Source organism: Colias croceus, chromosome 14, assembly GCF_905220415.1.
Source record: "Colias croceus chromosome 14, ilColCroc2.1".
Lineage (NCBI taxonomy): Eukaryota > Metazoa > Arthropoda > Insecta > Lepidoptera > Pieridae > Colias > Colias croceus.
In genome coordinates this window covers 6,407,682-6,433,006 of record NC_059550.1, presented here as the reverse complement: position 1 = coordinate 6,433,006, position 25,325 = coordinate 6,407,682, and the positions used below count along the sequence as shown (strand labels likewise).

At 32.9% G+C, this 25,325-nt stretch overlaps 1 protein-coding gene across 3 annotated transcripts in view; it reads left to right on the top strand.

The window, feature by feature from the left end:
* LOC123697382 (apoptosis-stimulating of p53 protein 2) overlaps positions 1-25,325 on the top strand; it is a 205,491-nt gene that overhangs the window by 105,905 nt on the left and 74,261 nt on the right. Inside the window, exon 1 of one of the 3 annotated variants that reach the window (XM_045643875.1) lies at positions 9,712-10,143. The exons of the other annotated variants lie outside the window; for them this stretch is intronic. Coding sequence (XP_045499831.1) covers positions 9,727-10,143 — 417 coding nt within the window. The 5' untranslated portion in view covers positions 9,712-9,726. Of the gene's footprint in view, positions 1-9,711; positions 10,144-25,325 lie in introns of those variants that run through there. 3 annotated transcript variants of the gene reach the window in all.

Sequence of the window (25,325 nt, the reverse complement as noted above, 5' to 3'; positions counted from 1 at the left end):
GTAGCAAGCTTCCCACATGTGCCGGCCCGGCAAAATTGCATATATGTATTGCATATTTATATGAATTGTCATATCAGTACTGTACCACTCACCGGGCGTAAACCGGCATCGACACCGGCGCAATGGAAAAACGAAGTCCCGGTGCCGGTACCGGTCCCCGACCATGCCGTTGCCGTGCCGGAGCCGGGCCGGGTAATGGAAAAACGCCCATTGCCATGTGTTGCTTAATTTCAGATTAATGATTCCAAATGTTATAAATCAAACAAATAACACACGTTATTTCAGAAAGTCCCTAAAATTAAATCGTAATATGAAAACCGCGGTATTTTTAAGGCACGTTTAATACTTCTTTTCATTAGGAGAGTGAAAATAAATGAATAAACAGGAGCTCGGAGATTGTGTTACAAAAAATATACGACCAGAGAGATTAGTGAAATTCATCTCAACGGAAATATTATCACTGCTTCCCTCTGGCCTTTGATACAATGCTCAAATATACATTAGTGGAACAGCTTTTTGTGAATATTAATTAAATATATTTTGCAAAAATCTTTCGTTATCTTAGCGTCATAAATCCTTTTACGCCATTTGATTTATTATACATATTTCTTTTACTTCTTTGACAAAAAATCATAGCTGAGATGGAACATAACCTTATTAATAGTATTTTCGTTTATTTTCTTTTCGGATATTCGTAGTTAATATCTATACCTAGGTCACATAGCTATTTTATGTAAACTGATATTTCGATGTAGACCTTATATTATTATTTACAGGTTATAAGCCAACTCATGAGTATGAGTAACTTTTCGCTCATGTTTTTAAAGCTAAACTAACAAAAACAGCCGTTCTATAAACGATATTGCATTTCATATGCTAGACGACGTTTACAACCCACAAACGTCGCTTCGGTTACGGTTATGGTCATGACATATTCTGTTTAGGTCGAACGCTACAAGGAACAAACGATGGTATAAAAAATTAGTACATGGTGCAAACAACAGTGATCCGACCCGGATAGAACTACATAGCTAGCACATGTCAGTTGTCACTAAGGGCCTGTGGACCTAGTTTTTCTCATAATGAAGGTCTCTGCATTCCCCACGGTCACATTTGCTGGATTCCTCCTTTTTATGAATGCTTTGCATCTTTATTTGGGTTGATCGCTTTCTTAGTTGCATATTGATGTTTTTGTCGATACGACATGTGAGCTTGCATTTGAATAGGTTATGCTGGGAATCTTGGAAATATAAGTATAATTTAAAAAGTACTTTTCATTTTTCGTATACCTAGTTGCAGCTTTATGAAAAAGCATATAAATCGATTTTTATTGTTATAGAAATCCATACAATTTGTTTTTAAAGTGAACAAGTCAACATGCATTTCTATGTTGATTGGATAGGTTGAAACTCACAAATTTGAACGCTTATTTTAAAATGTATGAACCAGTTAATCCTACACTTAACGGTATACGGAAAAAGTTGATTTGAATTTTGCAAAACCGGCGCAGTTTTCAAACAAACGGATTATGAAGTTTTATTTGCGTTCAGGTTAAGGGCTTTAACCGTATGAAACGCAAATCCTGAAATAAGGGAATGAATTGCTGGGAATATGTGTGCTAAATAACTTGTTTGTGTAATAACTTAACTACTGTGAAAAACTTACAAAACGATATATGAAGAAATAAAAAATGGTATGCTATGTTAAACGTGGTGGTACTTACTAAAATCTTATTGAATGAATTAATATCATGACGAAAATCTATTTAAAAACATAAAATTGTATAAGATCTAGATATATTAAGGTGTAATTTTTTTATGAAATAATTTCTAAGAATAATCAGTTTTATAGACTCGAAAAATGAAATTTTCCAAGGATCCTCGTGCCGACATTTTAGTAACGTTAATTTCAAGATTCTGGAATGGCACAAATTACACGAATAGAAGTAGAAAAGAATTTGTCCCGGAGTGATACATTAACCTTAGGGACGCAAGAATGGCTGACGGTCATTTAACACGTAACATTCAGCTTGTTCCGTAATTACAGCAGATTCTTCTTAAAGGTATACTAGGGACATATACATAGTAGGCATTTTATTTGTTCATTGTTGTTTCTCTTAGTTTTTACTAAGTTTAGTTTTCCCATTTTATTTTTTTGATACGTTACTGCAATATCAACAAAAACGGTATCTGAATATTATTTTTAAGATAAAGGTTACAGGTACATATTTAAAGTGACAAGTTAGATAGATAAAATATAATGATAGATGATATTGAATTATTAACACTGAATAGACTGTATTGCACATCACTATTATTGAAGGACCCAATAATCTATCAATACTTCGCGCCTTGCAAAAAGTAAACAGGCCAACAAAACTTGTCTTCGCTTGACAGATTTTCGCCTGATGAATGGGCGGTCTATCAATCGCAGATCGGTTCATAAATATGTACGCGACATTGTGGCATCGGTTTTTATGATCTCACAGGACCTCTCTCCACGTTTGATTGATGATCGGTGCGACAGCATTTTTATTGATTCACTCGATTGGAGTGTGGAGTGTCGTTAGCGGTCAGCAAATCTATTTTGGTCGAGTACCTTTGATTTGGGGCTAGGTATATTAGGGCGGTGAGGATGCTTCACCATGATCGTGTTAATTTAGACAAGATCGAGTTGATTTTGGTGTCGGGTAATTTACTTTTAGCTTCAAATATTTTGAACGGAGGAATCTGATACTTAAATTAAAGTATTATTTCGCCTAAGCTTGGTTAAATGGAGTGTTTTGTTACCAAAAGATGGCGTGCAAAAATGTAGCTGCGTGAAACGATTCGCGTGTCCAGACGAAATATTTAAGCGCTTGCCAATTTTCCTAATTTTTATTAGCTACTGTCTGAAAGCTACCGAACGACTATTTGGGGAGAAATATTTTGAATTGAACACGCAAATAATTTTAAAACGTTTAATTGCTACTAATTAAGATAATGTAATGTGTCTACAGAACGTCATTGAGCTTTCATGACAAATTTTCGAAGGTTATTCTAAAGCCAAGTATTTTATAAATTAGCCGTTCAGCCTCACACATGCTGAATTAGAAATAAATAAAATAGTGTGTGTTAATCCTGGTATTATCCACTATCTGTATAATTCGTTCGGTAGTTTATTTATGACACGAAGATAAAGATATCTGTTATAAAAGTATTATATACTTTTCTGTTATAGAAGCGACTACTAACTAGCAGGATGAACTTGTTACCTAAAGAGGTAATGCTTGATGCCTATAATTTATAACTAATTATTTATCATAAAACAACGTAAAATATTCGCTTCAAAGCTATTGCATCTAAATTGGTAAATGTAAATAAATGTGTTTGGGCGGGCGGCGTCCGCAAACGACAGGTGATCTTTCCTTGTTATTGGGGTTTGTGTTCATAAGATGCATATAAATTTCGTTTGTACAAGTCCAAATAAGACTGATAGGAACATTCACTTCTGAAGTTTTTATTCGCGTTTTATGTGTAAACTTACAAAATATGTTTATTCTTTTAGTCTCTAAAACCGTGAAAATACAATATTAAGTGTTTCAAAAATCAATAACATTACTAAATATTTTTTTTATAAATCTGTAAAGTAATAGCCATTAAATTTGAAAATGCTTAAACAAACACCACCGCAACCAGTCATGGCGTTATCCCATTAAAAAGCACACGTAGAGAACACCTATCGACATTCAGCCAACCCTAATCGGCACCATTGATTGACGCAGCAAAAAGAAGTCCCTAATTGGAGCAAGCCATTCCGAGATCCCGACAGTTATTCTAATTGATGGACGGGGAGCGTTTAGTGGTTCTTACGGGAGTATAATAAAGGTTAACCTTACTGCTGTGATCTTGGTGTATGTGGATGATTAGATAAGCTTTGATTTTCTTTTACGTAAGCTTCCTAGGCAAAGTTACTGGAAGGAGTCGTTTACAGTGCAATTCTTTTTTACATCGCACGCACGTATACTAATCTACTTTTAGTTAAGTTATATAAATACCTTAAAGTGTTTAGTATTAACAAAAATAATAGTTATTTCTTCTTCCCGTTCGTATCGATACGTTGTTTATTTTTAGAACAAAATACTTCAGTTATTAAAGCGAGTATATTTTCGTGCTTCAAGAATTGTTCCTCTTTATTTTAAAACTAGAACGGTTCTGCAAAATCAGACACAAGAAAATACGCTATTATCTATTGTATAAGTTTAAAGCAAAGCAATTTTCTTAGAAGTTTGATAAGAACAGAATTTCTACAAGATAATTTAATATTTGTCGTGCAATTAACAGTATAATGGTGATAATAATTAGGAAATCACATATTTCAGCAGCGATTCCCGTAATTGTCTTGTCAAAGTAGCTTATTATGACGCCCTGAATATGTAAGTCTTGCCTACACGCTTTGGATTTCATTTTCCTTGTACTAATTTCTATGTCGAATATGTTATATACACATTACACACGTCTCGTATAGGTGAAGTACATATTCGCACCTCAATTATTGTCCCTTTATGAAATAAGACGTGCTTGATAGGGCTTTCACTGTTAATTTTGGGGGTAATTTTGTTTGAATAGGTTATAATGAAATTTTATTAGTTACGAATTAGAATTTAATATGTCAGAAGGATTTAAACTTTGTCTTTCAATATTTTCAAAGTTTAGTTTTCTTATTGATATCTTATAAAAAATGTACACGTTTGCATGTTTTGATGTTCTTTATGTAAAATTTTGAGAAATCGTAGTTTATTCCATTAATTACTAAACCAGTACATAAATAATAAGTCGTGGATAGGAAGATAAAACAATATCCGCATTGTTCGATATTTTACGTAACATAGACGTGTGTGTACATTCTACAATGCATCCTTGCATTGGTTTTGAGCACACTTCAATGGATGTGTACACAGGCTAAAATAGATAACTGTGTAGTCTATAGATATATATATGCAATATTCCTAAACTAGAGCAACTATCTGAATGTTGACATCCCTATTTACTGCCTGAAGCGACCATTTCTATCTAATTGTTATTACCTAAGATCTCTGAATATGTTCTAATTGCTTTATAATATAGGTTCTGGTTTTTCTTAAACGAAAATACCATTAATTAAAGATATAGGTAGGGCTTTGCTACTTAAAATATTACCTACTTGCTTACTAATACTACTAATTGCTAATAAGTATTGCCTATACTGGAAGACAAATTAAAAGAATTTAAAAAGTTTTTTGATGGAGCATGTTTTTATTAATTGAATACTATCGGAATGTGCCAATTAATCTGCCATGTTTTGTTCTAATAAACAAGCTCCAGCTGAAAACTTTTTTGTCTCTGAACCTACAATGTTTTGCCAAATGCATTCTGAAGTTTATCGAAATATCAACAAAATTTTCATCCTTTGGATTTACCAGAATACATTTAAACATTTAGAATTACTATTTAAAGTCCTATAAGGAACATGTATGTTTAGATTTTAAATAAGAGCTTACAAGTGAATAGTAAATATATTCGTAAGTACGTGATTTATTGCAAAACAAGCAGCGGGAATTTCTCAACAAATATTGACCGTGGAACTAAGCATACCTACGGAACACCTACATCTAGTGTTTTGTAAACACTATTCAATCCGTTAAGGAATTTCAGATGTAGCTTTCTGTGTGTTATTTGGATTTTTCGACCTTAAATGTGTTGGTTTAAATTTGAAATGTGTGCAGAATTTAATCCATAGGTACCTTTATGCATGTACAGAGGTAGGTACCTACTTCATACTCGAATACAACCAACATTTATTTTAAGACTAAGTTGCTAATTGTGTTGGTAAACGCTACATTATAAATTTTTCTATCAATAAGAGGGCTTATTCAATTTAACGCAAGTCAAAATCTCCGCGATCTATTACGATAGATCGCGGCTTGCGCTATCCTTTTACTATGAACAGCATAGGTCCACAGGAGAGCGCCGAGCAACATGTCCTCTCTCTGGAAAGGCTCGCTGCCGACTGATTTTAATCGGGTCGCGCGCAGTGTTTTATAGTACTTTAAAAAAAATTGTAGAAAAATAATAGAGGTACCTTAGTTGATTTTTTAAATTTTATCTTATAAGTAAGACGTTCTTTTATTGCAATATGTATAAATTATATTCAACTAAGTCAAATATCTTGGTGAAAATAATCATTTTGTCGACTATAATTTCTAAAAAAATTCACATTGTTCGGATTTTAATTTCGTAAGTTAGGAGTCCAAAATAAAAAAATCTTTTAACTAACTATTTTAATAAGGATTTTTGCAGTTAGTTAAAAAAAATGTGTGTTAGATCTGTCAGCAATTTCAGATATTTTTAGCTTCGAAATTGACACTAAAAGTGAAATCAAGTAATCATCGGCTCAGTTATCTTGATGGTATTCACAAATACTGTATTAATGGAACAAAACTCTTAACTAACTATATAGACAATAAAATTTCCTAAAATTATTAGTAATTCATATGTTTGTAAGATAAGTGGTTGATGGACAATCTGGTTTGAAAAATCACATATTTGAGCCAAACAGCGCACGGACCGCGTACACGGCCTTTAACAAACTATAAAAGATAACATGATCTATTAAAAAAAAAAAACAATTTCACATTAAAAACAAAATCATCATATCGAAATAAAGCTTACCAAAATTAGCCATACGATAATCTTGTATCATTCCCCTCTCCATAAACTCAACATATCAAAGCGGAAACTCAACAGATTGAGTATCTCAAAAAACACAAGATAGCCCTTAGATTTATGGTTTCCAATGATTCCTCGGCGAGATTCTGAGTATCTTGGCACGGGTTCAATCCATACGAACGCAGACAAGGTCGTAGCAACGTATTCAATTTATTTCGCACTAAACTTTGTATGTGGCTTTTTATCGATTAAACAATGGTGACTGATCAAGGTTAACAGAACGAGTTTGGTGGTATGTCTAATTTGTGCGTAGCTTTTTGGTTTTAATTGATGTGATTATTATTAATATTTTGTTACAGTAATAGGTATTCTATGAGTTTAGTTTGAGCTCAAACTTAAAGAAAATTTATAGTAAAGACTGTATATTTATTTTGGTGTCCATACGATATTTTTAACTATGCCCGTCTCTTCTGTTGTAATAAAGTTATATTTATCTAGTAAAACGTCGTGATATTTATTTATTTCATCAGAAGGTTATTTTTATTGGCTTAATTTTCAAAAGAAACTGATAAAATACACAAACTCTTTGAAACCCGACCAACCTTTTACCTGTATGAATAAGTGCAATCATTATTACAATACGTTAAACAATACAGATAATAACCAATGTCATAACCGCTCCATACAATTAAAGCTTGATGTGAATGAATGAGTCAGTACGGATGTTGACACGCAAATGAAAATTGAAAATACAGTATTATGTCCACTTTATTTCAGATTTAGATGCGTTCAGTCTGAATTCGACGCGCGCGGCGTATGCGCAGGCGCACGCGGCGCTACATTCGCAATATTTCTTTCGGTTTTTTAGTGAAAAAGTGCTGTGTTAAAAGGATATCGTTTAATAGTCGGTAATTTAGTGATTATTAATTATATGGTGATAATACTTAGGTAGTGGCCGATTTAGAAATATTTTGCCTCTTAATTTTTAAGGTAAAATTTTGAGGTTTACATAAATGAAACGTTAGGAATATTTCACTTTGCTCCGCGAATAGTAATGAAGCAGATTAAAAGATATCAATATTTCCATTCATCTTTCTAAGCTTTAATAATATATTATTATACGACACGCAATACATCACGAAGGGTAGGCACCAACTACAAACAATAGGTCAGATTATACGAGCGTCAGAGCGTGTTTACAAACAGACGACATGAATATCATAACATTCTTCACGGTGCTAGACGTTCTTTGTTCGGGATGTCATTATCTCACACAATACAGGTGAAAGATAATTGTACAAGTGACGGGATCATCTTAGAAGTGCTCCAGACAGCCATACTTGCTTACGGCTGAACTATAAAGAAGATTGTTGTTATTTAATAGTTAATCTGTAACAATCGTGTTTGGTGAACTTTCGTTAGGCAAAAACTTAAAGGTCCAAATCATCCGAAAAAATATATTATTATCACAAATTGCACTTCACTCATAGAAAAAATGATTATGTAGAAATTAAAATATGTTCAAGAAGTGCCATCATAGAATAGTGTGGACTGACATCGATTCTTTTTGATATTATTAAATGCTTTCAATCTCGTTCCAAGTTCTTTTAAAATTGTGACCACAAATAAATTACAAAAAGTAGAAACTGTAAGGGAGTATTACGTAATTTTCGTCTGAAATAGGTCGAAGGAATGAGGAAAGAAAGCAGAATTAGTACGGATCCTATTGCAAGGAGCGGAATGCAATTACTGGAGTGCAGCGGCCAACGACATCGCATCGTGGTTTTGTTATATGACATTTACGATTCGGCTTATTGTGTCTGCTTCGGTCTATGTATAGGCAGACATTTAGCTTTCTTGCTTTAGTTATGTATACGTTTTGGCTGTGAAAGGAGACCTTTATATTATAGTACTTCTTTCAATCTACATACTAGTATGTTTATAGCTCGCGCAAATATGGACATAGTTGAAAATTTATTGCAAAAAATAGTTAAATGCAATTAATTATTGTAAAATATTACATAGGCTATAGATTTATGATTGTACATTTTAAAAATAATTAAAACGTAAACGTTTACTTTGGCAATACCAAAAGTTTACATTGAATGCAGACCGTAGGTAGTCACAGCCGTTATAGTTTTGTTATTTGACATATTTACGTTCTCTTGTTGCGTCTGTGGATTTATTTAAAACGTCAAGGCGAGTACAGATTCACTAAGACCGAGTTAGACGAGTAATTTCATTCGTATTTAAATTACAACATGAAATGGAGACATGACAAATATCTGTTTATCTCTGGCATCCCTTGATGTAACATGTAGACAGTCGTAAAAGTATACGCATATTTTTGTATTAAAATTATGAGGGTTAGATGTCCGGGAAGTGAATTATGCATAGATGCGGATAAAATATGACATTGGATTGCTGTATTTTAAATAAAATAATCAATCATGTATTTCAGTGAGGTTTATGCCGAAATACAAATTGACGTTCTTGAATGAATTTTATCGTAAACAATATATCAACGTGTAAAAATATAGTTCAAATATAAATGTTTGTACATTTAAACGTTTAAAATATTAATGGCTTTGCATTCCGAAAAAAAGCTTTTTTTTTCTAAAAACAGATGTTAGATAACATTTTGGTATAAAATATTGTGTTACATATCAATAGGAGGCTGTTAAATGTTTTGACGTATGATACAGCCAGTCGCTTCAAGACAGGTGCAGAGTTGGTTGACGAGGGTCCATATCTCCCTGTGCTAATTATTCAAATACTGGGCGTTGCAAAATCGAAAAATTACGCGAATTATATTTTTAATTCCAAAATAAGCGTGATAACACAAGCATTTAATGAATTAGCTTTGAACAATGTGTTTAACATTATCATACAGGAAAATAATAACTTTAGACACGTTTACAAATTAAATTCATATTTCAATAACATAATCATGGCCTCAAACGTTATAGTCTAGCGAAATTCGATATCCTTTTAACGCCCACTTTTTTATCAGTTGCATAGTATAAACTATAAAATAACGATGGAGTGCGGACAATTGTTCAATGGTCTCAGGTGGAGTGCATATTCTTTCTCGTCGTCTGACTCTAAAACACCGTCAATTACCATCGAAGATTGCGGCGTCGATGAGCACAGCGCTGTGAATGACAATTATTTAATCACATACCCCGATGATGATAGCGACGCTTCGAAAAGTTCTAGAAACAGTTTCGACAACACGAAATTCGAGTACTACGTGAACCCCGTGACAGGGGAAGTTAAGGGTATGGATGGTGAACTAATGAAGGAGATAAAAAGCATGGAAGATTACAAGTTTTGCGGGGCTGTTAATGATTTCGATATAGAGCTGGAGGCGGGCGAAGCGGTGCCGATTGTTTACCTTTCCACGTCTCGAGCCGCGAAATTGCAGCGAGCGCTAAGAATTGCTGGTTTGAAAAAGGTTAGTAGTTTGTGGATCGATTACTTTTCTTCTTATGTACGATTTTGCACCACTAATATGACGTTGCAATTTATTTAAAGCGTTGTACCAGTCTATTCTTCTTTGGAATATTATTTATATCTGCTTTTTAACAGCGTTTTCAAAGTAGCTAGATATAAAAATATATTTGAAGGTTTCTTATTTTATTTGTTGAATTGTAACATATTTTATGTTTTCTTAAAAACTAACAAGTTTAGGTAACATACCATTTGATACAACGTTCGTCAAATACAAAATATAAACTCATATCAATTTTGATCGTTAAAAGTCCCAAAGTTCTGGGAAAATTCCTAACAATATGTATCTAAAGTATGTCTGGAGAAAGGTAACGAGGCTTGACAACTTCCAAGCGGAAGCTTAGGTACCTGTTAGTGTTTCATTTTGTAAAACATCTACTAGACTTAAGACAATTTATGTTAAAGGACTTTCCTAAATAAAAAGGAGTTGAGAGCTAGTTTACCTTTTGATTAAAAATAAATTTAATATGTGTAATAATAATATTATTTTATAGAAATCATCACAGTAGTAATTAAATGTAAATATAAATTGTGACTAGACTGTGAGAATTAAAATAGTAAGAATAGTTGTAGCAAATTTGTTGAAGTCTAGTCTAGATCAAAGTTTTCCAATTCTATCGTAATCTAACTTTCTTTAAAAAGAAGGCAAAGTTGTTCCTTGCTCACATCAGAATTGGATATTACAACGAACTATGTCTTAAAATTTAATTAATGATCTAATTCTTTTCAAGGGCCATAAACATTAAACTCCTTATTTAACCAAGGAGCGATTCATTTCAGAACAAAACGTATTATCAAACCGAAATCGGAACGAATCTCGGCGGTATAAATATTCCATTGGACACTAACAAAGCGTTTGAAGTCAAATAAAACTAGTCTCGGTGTATTTACATTTCGTTTGTCTAGTTTTTGTGGAAAACCTTTTTATTCGACGTATTATACGCTACGTTCACGGGTTTTGTTGTTTTCAACGGTGCGGTGTTGCGAATTTGCACTTCAAATGTTTTGGTATTTTGGGCTTGTAACGTTTAATAAACGCTATGGATAACGGAACGAATATCATCTTATCATTTGCTGATGTTGTTGAAATGGGTTAATAAGATTTGTTAATACTACTGCCGCTCTGCGAAAAGTATAAAACCTATACTTTAGTGCTATAAAGCTGAAAAGTTTCTTTGTTTGTTTGAACGCGCTAATTTTAGGTCCCATTTGAAAAATTCTTTCGGTGTAAGATAGCCCATTTATCGAGGAAGGCTTTATATCATGTAATATTATAAATATTGTATTTCTGTAGTTTCTACAGAACGAAGTGATAAAATATTACAACAAAAATTGAATGATTTTTATTTTAATGATTTAACGTAATATTTAGGTACCCTTCATTTTATGTCCTTACCTGTCCTTTTAAATAATCAATGCACTGGTTTGTTAATAATTAAGTGTAAAATACTTTTGTCATAACCGTTCACCCTCAGGCGCGCACTAACACTTGACAGGTTTTATCGATTTACTAACAACTACCTCCCACTCGGTTCCAACAAGTATACTAACTAGATATATTATGTGACAATGATTTACACGGTTTCTGATATGTTTTTAATCCATACTAATATTATAAATGCGAAAGTAACTCTGTCTGTCTGTCTGTTACTCAATCACGCCTTAACTACTGAACCAATTGGCATGAAATTTGGTATAGAGATATTTTGATACCCGAGAAAGGACATAGGATAGTTTTTATCTCGGAAATCCTACGGGAGCGGGTTTTTCTTTGAAAACACGGGCGAAACCGCGGGCGGAAAGCTAGTACTCTATAAATGATCTCTTATTAATTCTATAGCTTCGTGTTAAATACTTATTGCTATGGGTTCTTAAAAATAGCAACAATATTAGTACAAAGAACATCCACTATTTAAAAAGGTGTTGTAGATGCTAAAAATATGTAACAGTAAAATATATTCCTAGTACTTTTAAGAAGTAGGTAAAAGAGGGGTATAACGCATGTTTTAATATAACAATATCGTTCTTCCAAACAGAGACACACATGTGACATGTGTGTCTCTGTTTGGAAGAACGATATTGTTATATTAAAAACTCTTTATTATTATGGATTATTTGTAAGTGCTTCATAAAAATACTGCAAAATATGCAAAAATTGTAAAACGAAGTCATTTCCTTTTGACCACATACTTATTCAGTTAACCGTTCCGACCACGGGATAATTTTAGTTCTGAATAGTGGTCTGCAGAAATGGTTTATATAACAGTACACGTTTGAAATAATAAACCCAGTAGTAGATTGTTCGTATCCCGCTGCAGAATGCTTTGGAATTGATGCATTTTAGAATATATTTTGAAATTACAGTTGTGTTTATATTGCAGGGCATGAAAATGCGAATCTCTATATTTTATAAAGTTTTATATTATTTATTGTATAAGGTATTGTATGTACCTAGTGGTCAAGTTAGTTTGCCTTCTGTTATTGATTTTTACATATATGGACTTGTAGCAGTCATGAATCGGGGATAATGCCGGGATTAAAGCCTTTATTGTCGCTTTTATATGGGTCTATTATATTCTTGGAGGATTGTTAGCAAATTTGTCCAAATCCAAAAACAGACGTAGGTACCAGTGTTGTAGAGAACTCTTCGCAAATGAAATCCCCTTTATAAGTTTCGTTAAAACGACCAATGTCAAAAAAAAAGAGGGTTATTAAAATAAAATTATATTTATTTGCCAAAAGAGGTAAATGAGTAATTAAGATAAAATATCGAAGAGAACCGCAGGCGAAGCTATTACTAACTATAATCGTTAGTGCTTGGCTGCAAGTTAAATATCGACTCGATATCAGTTAATAACACCGTTTCGTTACTACAGTTAAAGTGATGTCCGATTAAATATGATAAACTGTATGTTGTACTATAAATTAAAATTTTACAAGATTAACTCAATATTTTATTCCAGTACATGGTTAGTATGCTAATATAGTTACCGGTTGGGTAAATGATGTTAAAGGGGTGACAGACGTACGAGTAAGTACGCGAACTTGTGGCTCGACGACCTTTTTCGCTCGTGTGTCACCCCAAGTACGCGTACTTAAAAACCGTCGAGTAAGTTCGTTGACGATCCAACATGTTTGAAATCTTACTCGAAGCCCGCCTTGGCTCGCACGTCTGTCACCGCCGCGAGCCGAGTAAGTACGCGAACTTTAAAACCGCGACTTTAAAGTTCGTACGTCTATCAGCCCTTTTAAGATTGCAATAAAGTTTTAAAGGGCTGATAGACGTACGAACTTTAAAGTCGCGGTTTTAAAGTTCGCGTACTTACTCGGCTCGCGGCGGTGACAGACGTGCGAGCGAAGGCAGGCTACGAGTAAAATTTCAAACATGTTGGATCGTCAACGAACTTACTCGACGGTTTTTAAGTACGCGTACTTGGGGTGACACACGAGCGAAAAAGGTCGTCGAGCCACAAGTTCGCGTACTTACTCGTACGTCTATCAGCCCTTTTATGTGCATACCGCACCTGAAATATTTTTATTATCAAAGTTTTACGCAATTTGTTATGTTTAGAGCTCAATTAGAGTGAAATACATGATAGGGTAAGTTTTTTTGATCGCTTCTTTATGCTAAAGTTTTAAGTAGATATAAATATGTAGTTGCATATTGTTAAATCCACAACATTATATTCAGAGCAAAAACAAATATTGATGATCATCATATTATCATTATTACCGGCCTACCCGATGCTCTCACCAATGAAAAAAAAGACCAGCTTAGAAAACTGTTACTCTCGATACACAAACGATTACGTACCATCTGCACGAAACCCTATAAGGAACGTGGGACTCGATAAATATAAAGATAATATTTTTATTCGTACTTTCGTTTCAACAAATACGTGTTTCACAACGGAAGCCGTTGTCATCGCGATACTCATAATCAGCGTGATATAGCAGGCTGTTTTAATATTTATTGAACCCTTAAATTTTATAGGTTTATACAGATAAGATAATCACATTTCTCAACCGGTTTCGTAAGTTTGCCGAGGCGTAAAATTATAGGGCATAACTTTTAATATATGTATCAGGTTTAAACAGCTTATTTCTGATTTAGCGTGTGAGTTTGTAATTATAAATTCAAATTGCGAATTTTGTTTGTTATTATACAATTTATTTGTTCTGTGAAAATATAACAATAAATATTTTGGGGCTTAAATAAAATTACTTGCTGTAGCTGAAAAAAGAAATCAAAAGTTTTTGTCTATGTTGTTACTGGCATAGATAATTTGCATGCAAATGTATGTCATAATTTAACTCATAAAAAATACCCTTCCTACCTTCTAAACAATTAAATTAAAATGTTTAATTCCAGACTAACTTTCAAATATTTATCATTAAAACAAAGCCATGATTTTCTCTTTCATAATCCATTAGGTCTGATTACAACTTCGCATGCTTAAATTTTGTTTCAAGCGTTTATTACGGCACATTCATAAGCTTTTATAATGAAGTTATATGAACAAACTCTATTGTTGTAACTTTGTTCACTCCAGCTTTTAGTTTATTAATGTCTTAATTAGTATTTCATTACCACAACGTTAAAGCCGGCTACTCACGTACCTGCCGTAGGGGCAATATTGGAACAATCTCAGTTGCAAGGCCGCGCGCCGCGGCGGTCGGAACAATTTCAGCGTCTCTAAATTGCCCCTGCTTGCCTTTACATTACAGTTAAGGATCCAGTTAAGGATGCAATCCAATATTGCCCCTGCTGCAGGTACGTGAGTAGCTGGCTTAAGCTAACAATCGAAACGGGAAGTTCTTACGACTCAAATTAAGAAAGTCACTGCCTTAGACGATGTTATTATTCCAAAGTTATGCAAACAGACGTGAATGAAAAAATGGAGATTCCAGTGAATAAATGAATAATGGACTCAGTCTAATGATTTGTTTGGAATTCAGTCTTGTTCATATTCATTCATGGTAATGGCGCCTGTTTTAATTAATCCATATAATTATTAATTATGTGTGTTATCTTGATTGAGTTTTATGAATTTGCATTTTAATAAATTAGTGAAACAATTATATTTGTATGATTTCTGTTCATTTGTTTAGAAAATCTTGTTCAAAAACTATGTTTTGTCTGTCAGTTTGTTCGCCTGTTCGTTCGATTTTTATATGAAGTCATTCTAATAGCGGTTTTGTTAGCATCTATTATTACCACAGAACAGGAAAAACTAATACATATAATAAATCTGTAGAAGGGTCAATTCAGTACATTGAAAATATTGAAAAAATAAATAGCAGGGGTTACTGGATCGATACCAAACCCAAATATGTGATTAAAAAATTTTTTGTCTGTCTGTCTGTCCGTCTGTCTATCTGTCTGTATGTCTGTCTGTATGTGAAGGCATCACGTGAAAACTAACGGTTCGATTTCGATGAAACTTGGTATAATTATACCTTATTATCCCGGGCATATAATAGGATACTTTTTATCCCGGAAAAATACGTAGAATAAAAACTTAATTTTTCCGCGCGGAAGGAGTCGCGGGCGGAAGCTAGTTACCTAATATAACTTAAGATTTACTGCAAGAGCGTTTTATGAACTCCTCACACCACTTTCACGCACAATAAAAACGAATTATTATCCACGTTGACAAGTAACACTTCCCTATCTCTTAAAAAGCGATCATTATGCAACCTGACACATCTATTCAGAGATTCTTCCCACATACAATGACCCCAATATTTTGTTCATCTATTTCTGTGAAAACCGCAGATAGAACAAGCAAAAACATTTTTGAATGAAGATAGATGACATCGTTCATTTTGTTACGTCACAATCTTTATCAAGTTTTGTTCTTATGCTATGTTTGAGGATTCATTGCTTTCTTATAGCCATTAGTTATTATTGATTGCTCCAGCTTGAAATTAACGTTTTTCTTTTTATCTATATTCTATACTATAATGTTATAAAGATGAAGAGTTTGTTTCTTTGAACGCGCTAATCTCAGGAACTACTGGTCCGATTAGAAAAATTCTTTCCGTGTTAGATAGCCCATTTATCGAGAAAGGCAATAGGCTATATATCATCATGCTAAGACCAACAGGAGCGGAGCACTGCGGGTAAAATGATATATCGCATTGTATTGGTTATTAAAGATAAGTACAATTTATTTCCTTAATAATGTTTTCTTAATAAAATATCCATTAAGTTTGACCAGACTTGTATGTCACTTTACGTATCTTGGCAAGAAGTTAGCTGTGACACTCTTGTTCCTACAGAAGTTATCGGGCTCTTAAAGGTCAAAGTAATTTAAGGTAGGTCTCTACTCTTCTGCTATTAGAATTTTCCTCAGTTAATTTTGTATAGAATTCCTCTATTCATTAAATTGAATTTCTAATCACGTTGTTCTGGGAAAATAATGTACGAAACTATTATTTAATTAAATGAGAAATGTCACAAAGCATACTTTTAATTTTAATGGTAACGCAAAACGCATTTCAGGCCAATGAAGTTAGTAAAAACTTTCATAATCACGCCGCCATTTAAAAGTGCAAAAAATAATGTGTATCTTTCCAACGTTAGGTAAAAGCTTGTTGTTGGAAGCAAAAAATTAAAGTTTTCCTCGGTGTAATATTAGTGTAGATGACATTTTTATAGGTATTTTTATGTTCAGAATGTAGATAGTAACTAACAAATTCACCTAAAACTTTAAAACGTCGGTATAACAATTTTGACACAGTATAAGACTTCTATTTTGAATCAAGAAGTAGAGCAAATTTTTTACAGACAGTTTTTTACAGACAGATAGAATGACAAAAAACTGTCATCTTTTGTCATCTCCCAGACGAACGAAGAATGTATTTTAGTAACGGAAACGTCGAGGCCATAATTTAGTCTCTTCCAGACTTATTATGCAATCTATAAGTAACCTCGCACTCGGACGTATGATTGCAAATAAAATATAACGCAGTGGGTGAAGATTGAAATAGACCAAGCTCTTATATCCATTGAAACGTCTTTATGGACTGCAATATATAACATGCAAATGTTCTTCTATAATTGCCGCTTTGAAGTTGAGATCTACATAACGTTAAACATAATTAAAGATGAAAATTAGGGATAAAAATTCCGACTTCAAAGTTCAAACGTTACGCTCGATGTCATTTTTGTTTAAAATTATGTAATGATATATTGCGTGTTAATATGGTCGTTGTACTTGATAAATATGTTAGTCTGTTTTAGTTATAGCTTCGTACTTTGAATAAAGTGTCTAAAAACGTTTCGAAAATTAAGTACCAGTAGATAATATGTTTGCAGTGATTTGTCATTCGTTTTTTTTTACTACTTCTTTTATTCATATCAACATCAAACATCGTGTAGTTCCTGTGGGCGGTTAATAAAATAGAATCAAAGACAAACGAATGGTCTTTGTGGCTGAATATTTTGTTAGTATAATGTTTTTCCCAAATACTGCTCCTAAATAGATTTACTGACTCCGATGCAAACCCTGGAGAGAGGAAAGTGAGTTACCGCTATAGCTGGTACGTTTTACTTTGATGAAGTTTATCTTTGAGGATGTCCTTTGAATTATGATGATATGGTCAAAGTAATAATAAAACAAAATCTGAATAAATGATAAATAATGAACACATAACAATCATTTATGTATCTGATCTGTGGATAGAAAAAATAAAATATACCTAATAACATTTATTAATGTTGTGGGTTGCGCATTTACACCTTTATCTAGGTTTAGTTTATGTATAATGAGTATGTCTAACTGTTTTACTATTTGTTATCTCAAATAACAAAGAACAGAATAAAAAAAACACGAATTAGTTTTATATGTGTACCTACTAATCAATATTTTGTACGGCAACGCTTCTATCTTTTTATTTCTGTACAATTTTATGAAATTGGTTGCATTGTTTTGCTATAAAAGCAATAAGAAATATGAATCGAGACTCTATGATGAAAACATCGCGCTGTTTCATAGAAATTGTTTTATAAATAAACAACAAAGATAGATTTACCTGAATTGCAATCAAAAGGTATTGAAAATTCACGAATCGAAAATAATTTAATTGAAATATATTTCTATACGTTTAGTACTTTCACGAAATAAAAGAAATTGAAATTTAATAGAAAGATATTGAATGTTAGTAGCAAGTTTTAGTCTTTTAACATTTTATCAGTATGGGAGGATGTGGGTGTTTTTTTAATGATATTTAATAGAACTATTGCGAGTATATATTTTTCATTTTTAATGTCTTGCTAGTTAACAGGTTTTAATGAATTTGTATGGCTATAACTCGTCATGGTCCTGTCAATAAGGATACATGAATGCGATCTTACATATGTAGGTAAAAGTTAATGTTTTACAATCTACATTACATAAATATTCAAGAACGCTTTCACATAAAATCATAAATTACATCTCACCTCGTTAATCTGCCTCTAGTTATGATGGTGGATCACACCTGTTCCTAATTTTTAATTGAAGAATTTAAATAAATCTTCTAGTGTAAGATTTAAATGTAAAGTGTTATTAAAGAAGTTTTTTTTATATTCTGGTATCAATAAAGATAAATATATGTGGGAGATATGGTAAGTATACCTCAATATTTCCACACTAGCGGAAACTCGCGGTTGTGCTGGCAATAATCCAGGCTAGGTATATTCTATCTCTTTGCCAAATTTCATACATTTGCGATCAGTTTTATCGTGAAAGAGTACCCCACATACAATTATCCTCACAAACTTTTAGGCTTAAGTAATAAATAATAAATGATCGAATATTGAAACAATTTCAAAACCTCGATAGTATATTATGATACTGGACACTTGGACAGGTTAGCGAGAAATACTACAAAGGCGAAATTAAATTTTGGCGAAAGTACATTTAAATTTTTTAAGAAACGATACCGGACTTTATAATCAAATACAATTGACTGTAATTGAGTTTGTTTTCAATTTCGCAGAAGTCGCCTTTCCGAGAAATTTAGTTTAATTTTATTCCTGGCAGAATATCAAAAATACATTCCGTATTACAAGTTTCCATGTCATTTACCCCATTTTTTCCACTTATTTATGAGAACACGTGTTTAAATGATGAAGATTGAAGTGTTTAATTTGAACGATGTGCGGGAGGAGTTAATAGGAAGAGTCTTGAGTTAATAGTGAGACATTATATTATATGGCTGTTACCCGTGTTTTAATCAAGGCATGCGAGATAAATATCAGCTCCTTGTGACTTTTGGACCACGATTTTTTGATGACTTTAGGACTTGTATGAAGTTGGATGTTGTCATTCTTACTGTCGGCTAAAATATTAATGGATTTATTTATTACCTATCTTTTTCTCTTCAAAATTGCATTTTTAGCAGCAGTTATACTTGTACACAAAATTTGTAAATTATTAGACAGATATTACCCGAAAACTGATTTAGATAAATGTGCAATCTAGACTTAAAAGTCCTAAAAATAAAATTGAAGCATAATTTTTTAAGCAAAATTAAGTATCAAATGCATAAAATAAAAGTACTTAAGCAGTACCTATCCATATTAATTATTATTAAATAAATAGTTAAAACCGGTGCTCACTCTGTTATATTATGTGAATATCACGAAACATGATAGGGAGATATTATTTATATTTACCACATATGTTTATACAAAAATATTATGTATTATTCAAATTGAGGAAATATACAATAAATTTAATTAATCAAACACGCATGGAACTGCGATTAATGCGTAGTAGTTATAAAAATTATTTCCTTTTGCTATCTGGACATGAGTTTACGAAGACTCGCGTGGTGTCTTGCAATTAACACGAACATAAATATATAGCCCTCTATTTATCAGCTTAGAATAATTCATTACCTTGTTGTAGTTAGGTACTGTAAGGCCATGTAATACGGCATACAAATAAAATGCTGGAATATGCGTTTTGCGTTTCATGCTATATATGAGGTGTCAAGCAATTAAAGGTTTTATTTCAATAGCGGTAGGGCTGGAAATAATTTAAAGTATAATCTACAATTGCCTTAATTAAATGGTTAATTAACTATTGTATATAAATAGATACCATATTTTTTTGTTCATGTTTTACATACCTATGTTAATTTTTTTAGGAATATGAGAAAGTATTCATTACCAGATTTATTTTTATGTGTTTACGTATATACATGCAACCAATAAAATAAGATATAAGTAATTAATAATTACTCTAACTTATTTTATTGTATAATTATAATAAATATAATATAATTGAAGTTTCTGGGAGATTAAGAAAAATTTAGAAAAACATCAGTAGGTAATGGAAGGAAAAGAAGTAATTATTTGTGACTTGCAACTCATAAGGCACTACTTCACATTTTATATTAACAGCTGTATTAAAAATGTGTAAATAAGATTTAAATCTTAATAAATATCGGGGATAAAACAATGGATCATTCTTTAATACTTAATGGACATTTTGTATGATGTATGAGTTATGACCGAAGCACACTTATTTCGTATTATCTAACTAGAAAGTCTACAGACATCATCAATCACTGACAAAGTAATAAGATTGTTCTCCTGTGGTTCTTTGAAGGATTGGAGACTGAAATATTGTATCTGTGAAAAATCTCAAAATTAGTTTTCGAGGGATTTTCTTATAATCATCTCTGTAGCCTTATTCGCTTATGTCAGCCATACATGGTAATTACTACTTCAGTTCAAATACATTCATATGCAAGCGAGTGTTAACAGTATTCGATAATAATATTTATAAAATTTTCCCACCCATTCCTCCGATAACTTCGTCATTATGATCATCATTCTTCATAACCCTTTTGATTTACCTAAATTTACGTACCTACATCCACAATCTTTTTACTTAAAAGACGTAGTTATGTATATTTGCTTATAATCAGGTGACATTCCCTACCATCATCAACAACCTACAAATAAAATACAGTACAAAATAACTGCGCAAACATTAATAACGTCGCATAATGATTACTCGGCATCACCATAATCTCTCCAATACTTCACTGCCATCCAATTATGTCTTTTTCCGACGTGACGTCACGAGGCACGCTCCCGAGATCCGCCTAATTAATTTTTACTCATTTACAAGTCGTTTGCTCCGAAGCGTACTTTAAATTCGACGCGTTATATTTATTGTGATACTCCCGTTTTAATTTAGTTCCAACGATAAAAGGCATTGTTATTAGATTGTAACGTTCGATTTATTTATTGGAATCTGTTGGGAATAATCATTCTTGAAAGGTAGCAGAATCCAGAGACTTCAATAACTTTATACAGTAGATTTGTTGGGGCCACGTGGTGGAAAAACTTGAGTGCTACAAATAAATTTAAGCTTGAACATATTTGTTATAATTTTCTGAGCCTTGGTCGTTATTTATAGAGAATACAAATGTGTTCTCCCCTATTGTTTAAGAATTTCTATTCAATAATAATTTGAGATTTTTCTTTGTTTCAGGTAAGTACATAAGCCAAGGGAAATGGCACTTCCCTCCGTCTCCACGTTTCTTAAAACACAAAGAAAAGAATTCCAAGGGTAAGTTCTTTGTCTAGATAATGTACACATGACACTCAGCATTCAGGCAAAAATTCAATTCATTTTCTGTACGGAAAGTCGTCGTTTTACGGTTTTCTGTTTCACTTCGAATATTTTTGAATATGAGAAGAATTTCGCTTACGTTCTATTTTTTGTTATTATAATGCGTCAACATTCTTTCGTTTGCTCAAATTCATGAATGATACATCAATATGTATGAGCTTTGCTCTGTTCAAATATTTTTAGATTAAGACAGATCCTTTTCTTTATAGTAAATGTTATGTATAGAGCAAATTGTGCATCTTATCATCTTACATACGTCCTATTTTTGAAAAATACTGGTTATAAAAGTTTTGTGAATATGTAGGTACCCATATGAAGGTAGTTACGTTATATTCTTGTTTTATATGTTCGTTAGATGTTCTTCGGACTTCGAAACTATTTTTATTTGTTGATAGTTATTATTTATTTGATAATATCGTAGGTCGATAGAGTAAAAATATAGTGTTAAAAGGTGTGTGTTAGGTATCTTCAGATTTACTTATTATTATTATTATACACAACCAATGAAAATATATGTACCTATTTACTTACCAAACACATTCCGATGCCTTCTTTGAAGTACTACACTGGTAACCCTATTATAAGGACAACGGATACGCTTGTGAAGATGAAACTTTTGCCACTACTGATAAAGTTTAATGATCCACATCTGTCCGTACGGGCCAGTAAATAGTTACCTTGCTCAGTTCCACTGTTTCCCTTTGATTTGTTGAAAACTCTTTGTTGTCGCTGTTTAGCCTTAAAAGGTTCTAAATTGAGTAAAGAAAAGCTCTATATTATGTTACTTTCTATAGACAATGCATATTTATTATTTTTTTGGAATGAAAACACCACTACTGTTTAAACTGTGTTTAGTATACATCAGACAACAGAGTCGTGAATATTGCTAAAAATAAAAAATCCCATAAAATAGAAACGAACAAAAAGAGTAAAATCATCTGTTAAATTTCAATCTCACGATTAAAATTCATTAAATCACATATCGTCTAATCTCATGCTAAACAAATTTAACTCTAGTTCCTCTAAAACTTAACACTTTCAAATTGAAACAAGTTCACCTAACATCCTTGAAAGTGATAAGCTGAAACTTTAATTCATAAGGAACTTGGTAGTAAGTAATTAAAACTCCGATATAGTAAATATGTTGTCGCTTACACATTACAGAGTTTAATTTGAAATAACGTAATATTATACTCGTGAAGTTCTAACCCATACGTCTTCATACTTGTGCCAACTTATTCCGAGAACTTTGTACTTGCTTTTAATCCTTATTTAAACCAAGGTTAGAAGAGTAATTGTTTAGTGCAAAATCTAAGTTTAGTTACGTTAGGTTAGGAATATAAGGAAATTAATAATTGTGAATTGATTGTGAAAGGAAAAATGCGGCATTTATTTAATACCTAAGTTTATAAAGAGATTTGATAGGTGACAACTGTTACTCTGAAAGGCACATGTCTATTTAGTTGAGCGAACTCAGTAATGGGAGTAGATAAAGTTGAAAAGTTTAAACTAGTTCACGCTCGCACTGTGATAGTTGCTCAAAGATTGCCATTTGGAAGCATACAACATATGTACATATACAAGATAGTATGTGTAGATATTTTATATGATGTTAAAGGTTATAAAATAATCGTGTTAATACATAATGTTATACATTAGCTGATTATGACTCATGAAGTTAAAAAGTAATTCCTTGTCTGTAATTATATTAACTAACGGATTGCCAAGCAAATTAAAAAGTGTAAACTCATTCATTGTATTCAAAAAACAATTAGCGAAACACATCCTGGAAGACCACACGCTCAAACTTTGAATGCAATGAATGAGTACCTTTTTTTTTTTTTTTTTTTTTTTTAAATAGTGGAGAATGCATTTAGGCATACCCAGAGCGCTCAGGGAAAGGGCCCTGGGTTATGTCGGACTCACCCTGCAGAGTGCAGGGACCTACCGACTAAACTCCACTGTGTTCCGTCGTGCCGCTGTATTGACGGAGCCGCGGGTATTCGTTGGAACGCATCCGTAGACCCGTCAGCGGCAACCTATCTTTAGGCCCAACACGACTTAAAGCTGTGGCGGGAGGCCGCCAGCTCTACCTTCCTGAGGGGTGGCGTGAACGGAACACTTCTCACGCCGCCTCTCCGCACCGGATGATGGATTATGTCCCCGTTCCATCATCCGGCGCCCATCATCAAGGAGGCAAGTTGCGACCGTGTAAAGCGGCCGCGACACGGCGACGACGCCCAATAGGACGGTGACGCCGAATTGGGTCCGCGGCAGGGTTTCTCTCGCGGACCCGCTCTGCCTCCTCCTTGTGCGACATCACATCCTCGCAGAATGTGACAGCCGCGCTCCACGATCTGTCGCTGCCAACCATCTCACGAACTATGGAAGGCAGGGAGAGATCAGGGCCGATGACAATGAATGAGTACCTAACCTAAACTGGTGTAAATAACTTACTCTAAATTTTTAACTAACGAATGATATTTTTTATAAATACCTATGTTTAAAATTTAAGTTTCTCATGTAAGTGACTTAATGTCTTAATGGGAATAAATGTCTTTAAACCTTTAAACAAACATAAAAATCCTAATATTTGTATTCATAAAACCTATAGCAACAAATCACAAATGTTCACTTCATGACTCTGATTGAAAGCACCCATGTATTCTTTACACTTTAGAAGTTTAGAGCAATGTAGATACAATACAGGGCTGAACGCTTCGATCTGCGGGCTTCACACACAACAGTTATGCAAATAAAACCCATCTACGCGTTCAACTGAATATCTGGAATTTTCATTAAGACCAAACTTTATAGCGGGAACAAGGTTTTAGTGCACAAAATTGAATTCTACGAGAGGAATTTACACAAAGCGCACGTTTAAAGTCAACTATTTGTCGAATCGCGTATGATAATGACATAGAAAATATTCGTATTAAATCACGTTTCATAGTTTAAACTCCCATTTATTTTGAGTTTATTTATTATAGACGTAACTTTAAAATTAAAATTAATTACATAAAATTCATATAGAGCGTCGTAATTAGCTTTAGTTTATACTAATATTTTTTGGAAACCTGCTAAACTTATTTTATACTTAAAAATAGAAAGATCATACTATTCTTGAAAATGTATCCTGTTAATTTACGTCTTCACGTTATATTATTCGAATTTTACGTTATATTATTAGATATTTATGTTTATGCTGTTAGCTGGCTGCAGTGTTAAAACGAATTCCGTCGTTGTTGTCTATTATAAGTCATTAATGCTACAGACACACAGTCCAGAATGCGTTAAATAAGTAAATTGTCATGATACACATGACACGTGCATACGGCCAACAAACGTGGCAAACAGAATAGTAAATTATGACGCGTAATCTGTCCCCATCGTCTATGATTAACTTCAATATATTCCGGGCATTTGCCGGGCATATACCTATGGTTTATCTAAACGACATCTCATTCCGTGTCAAGTTCTTGTC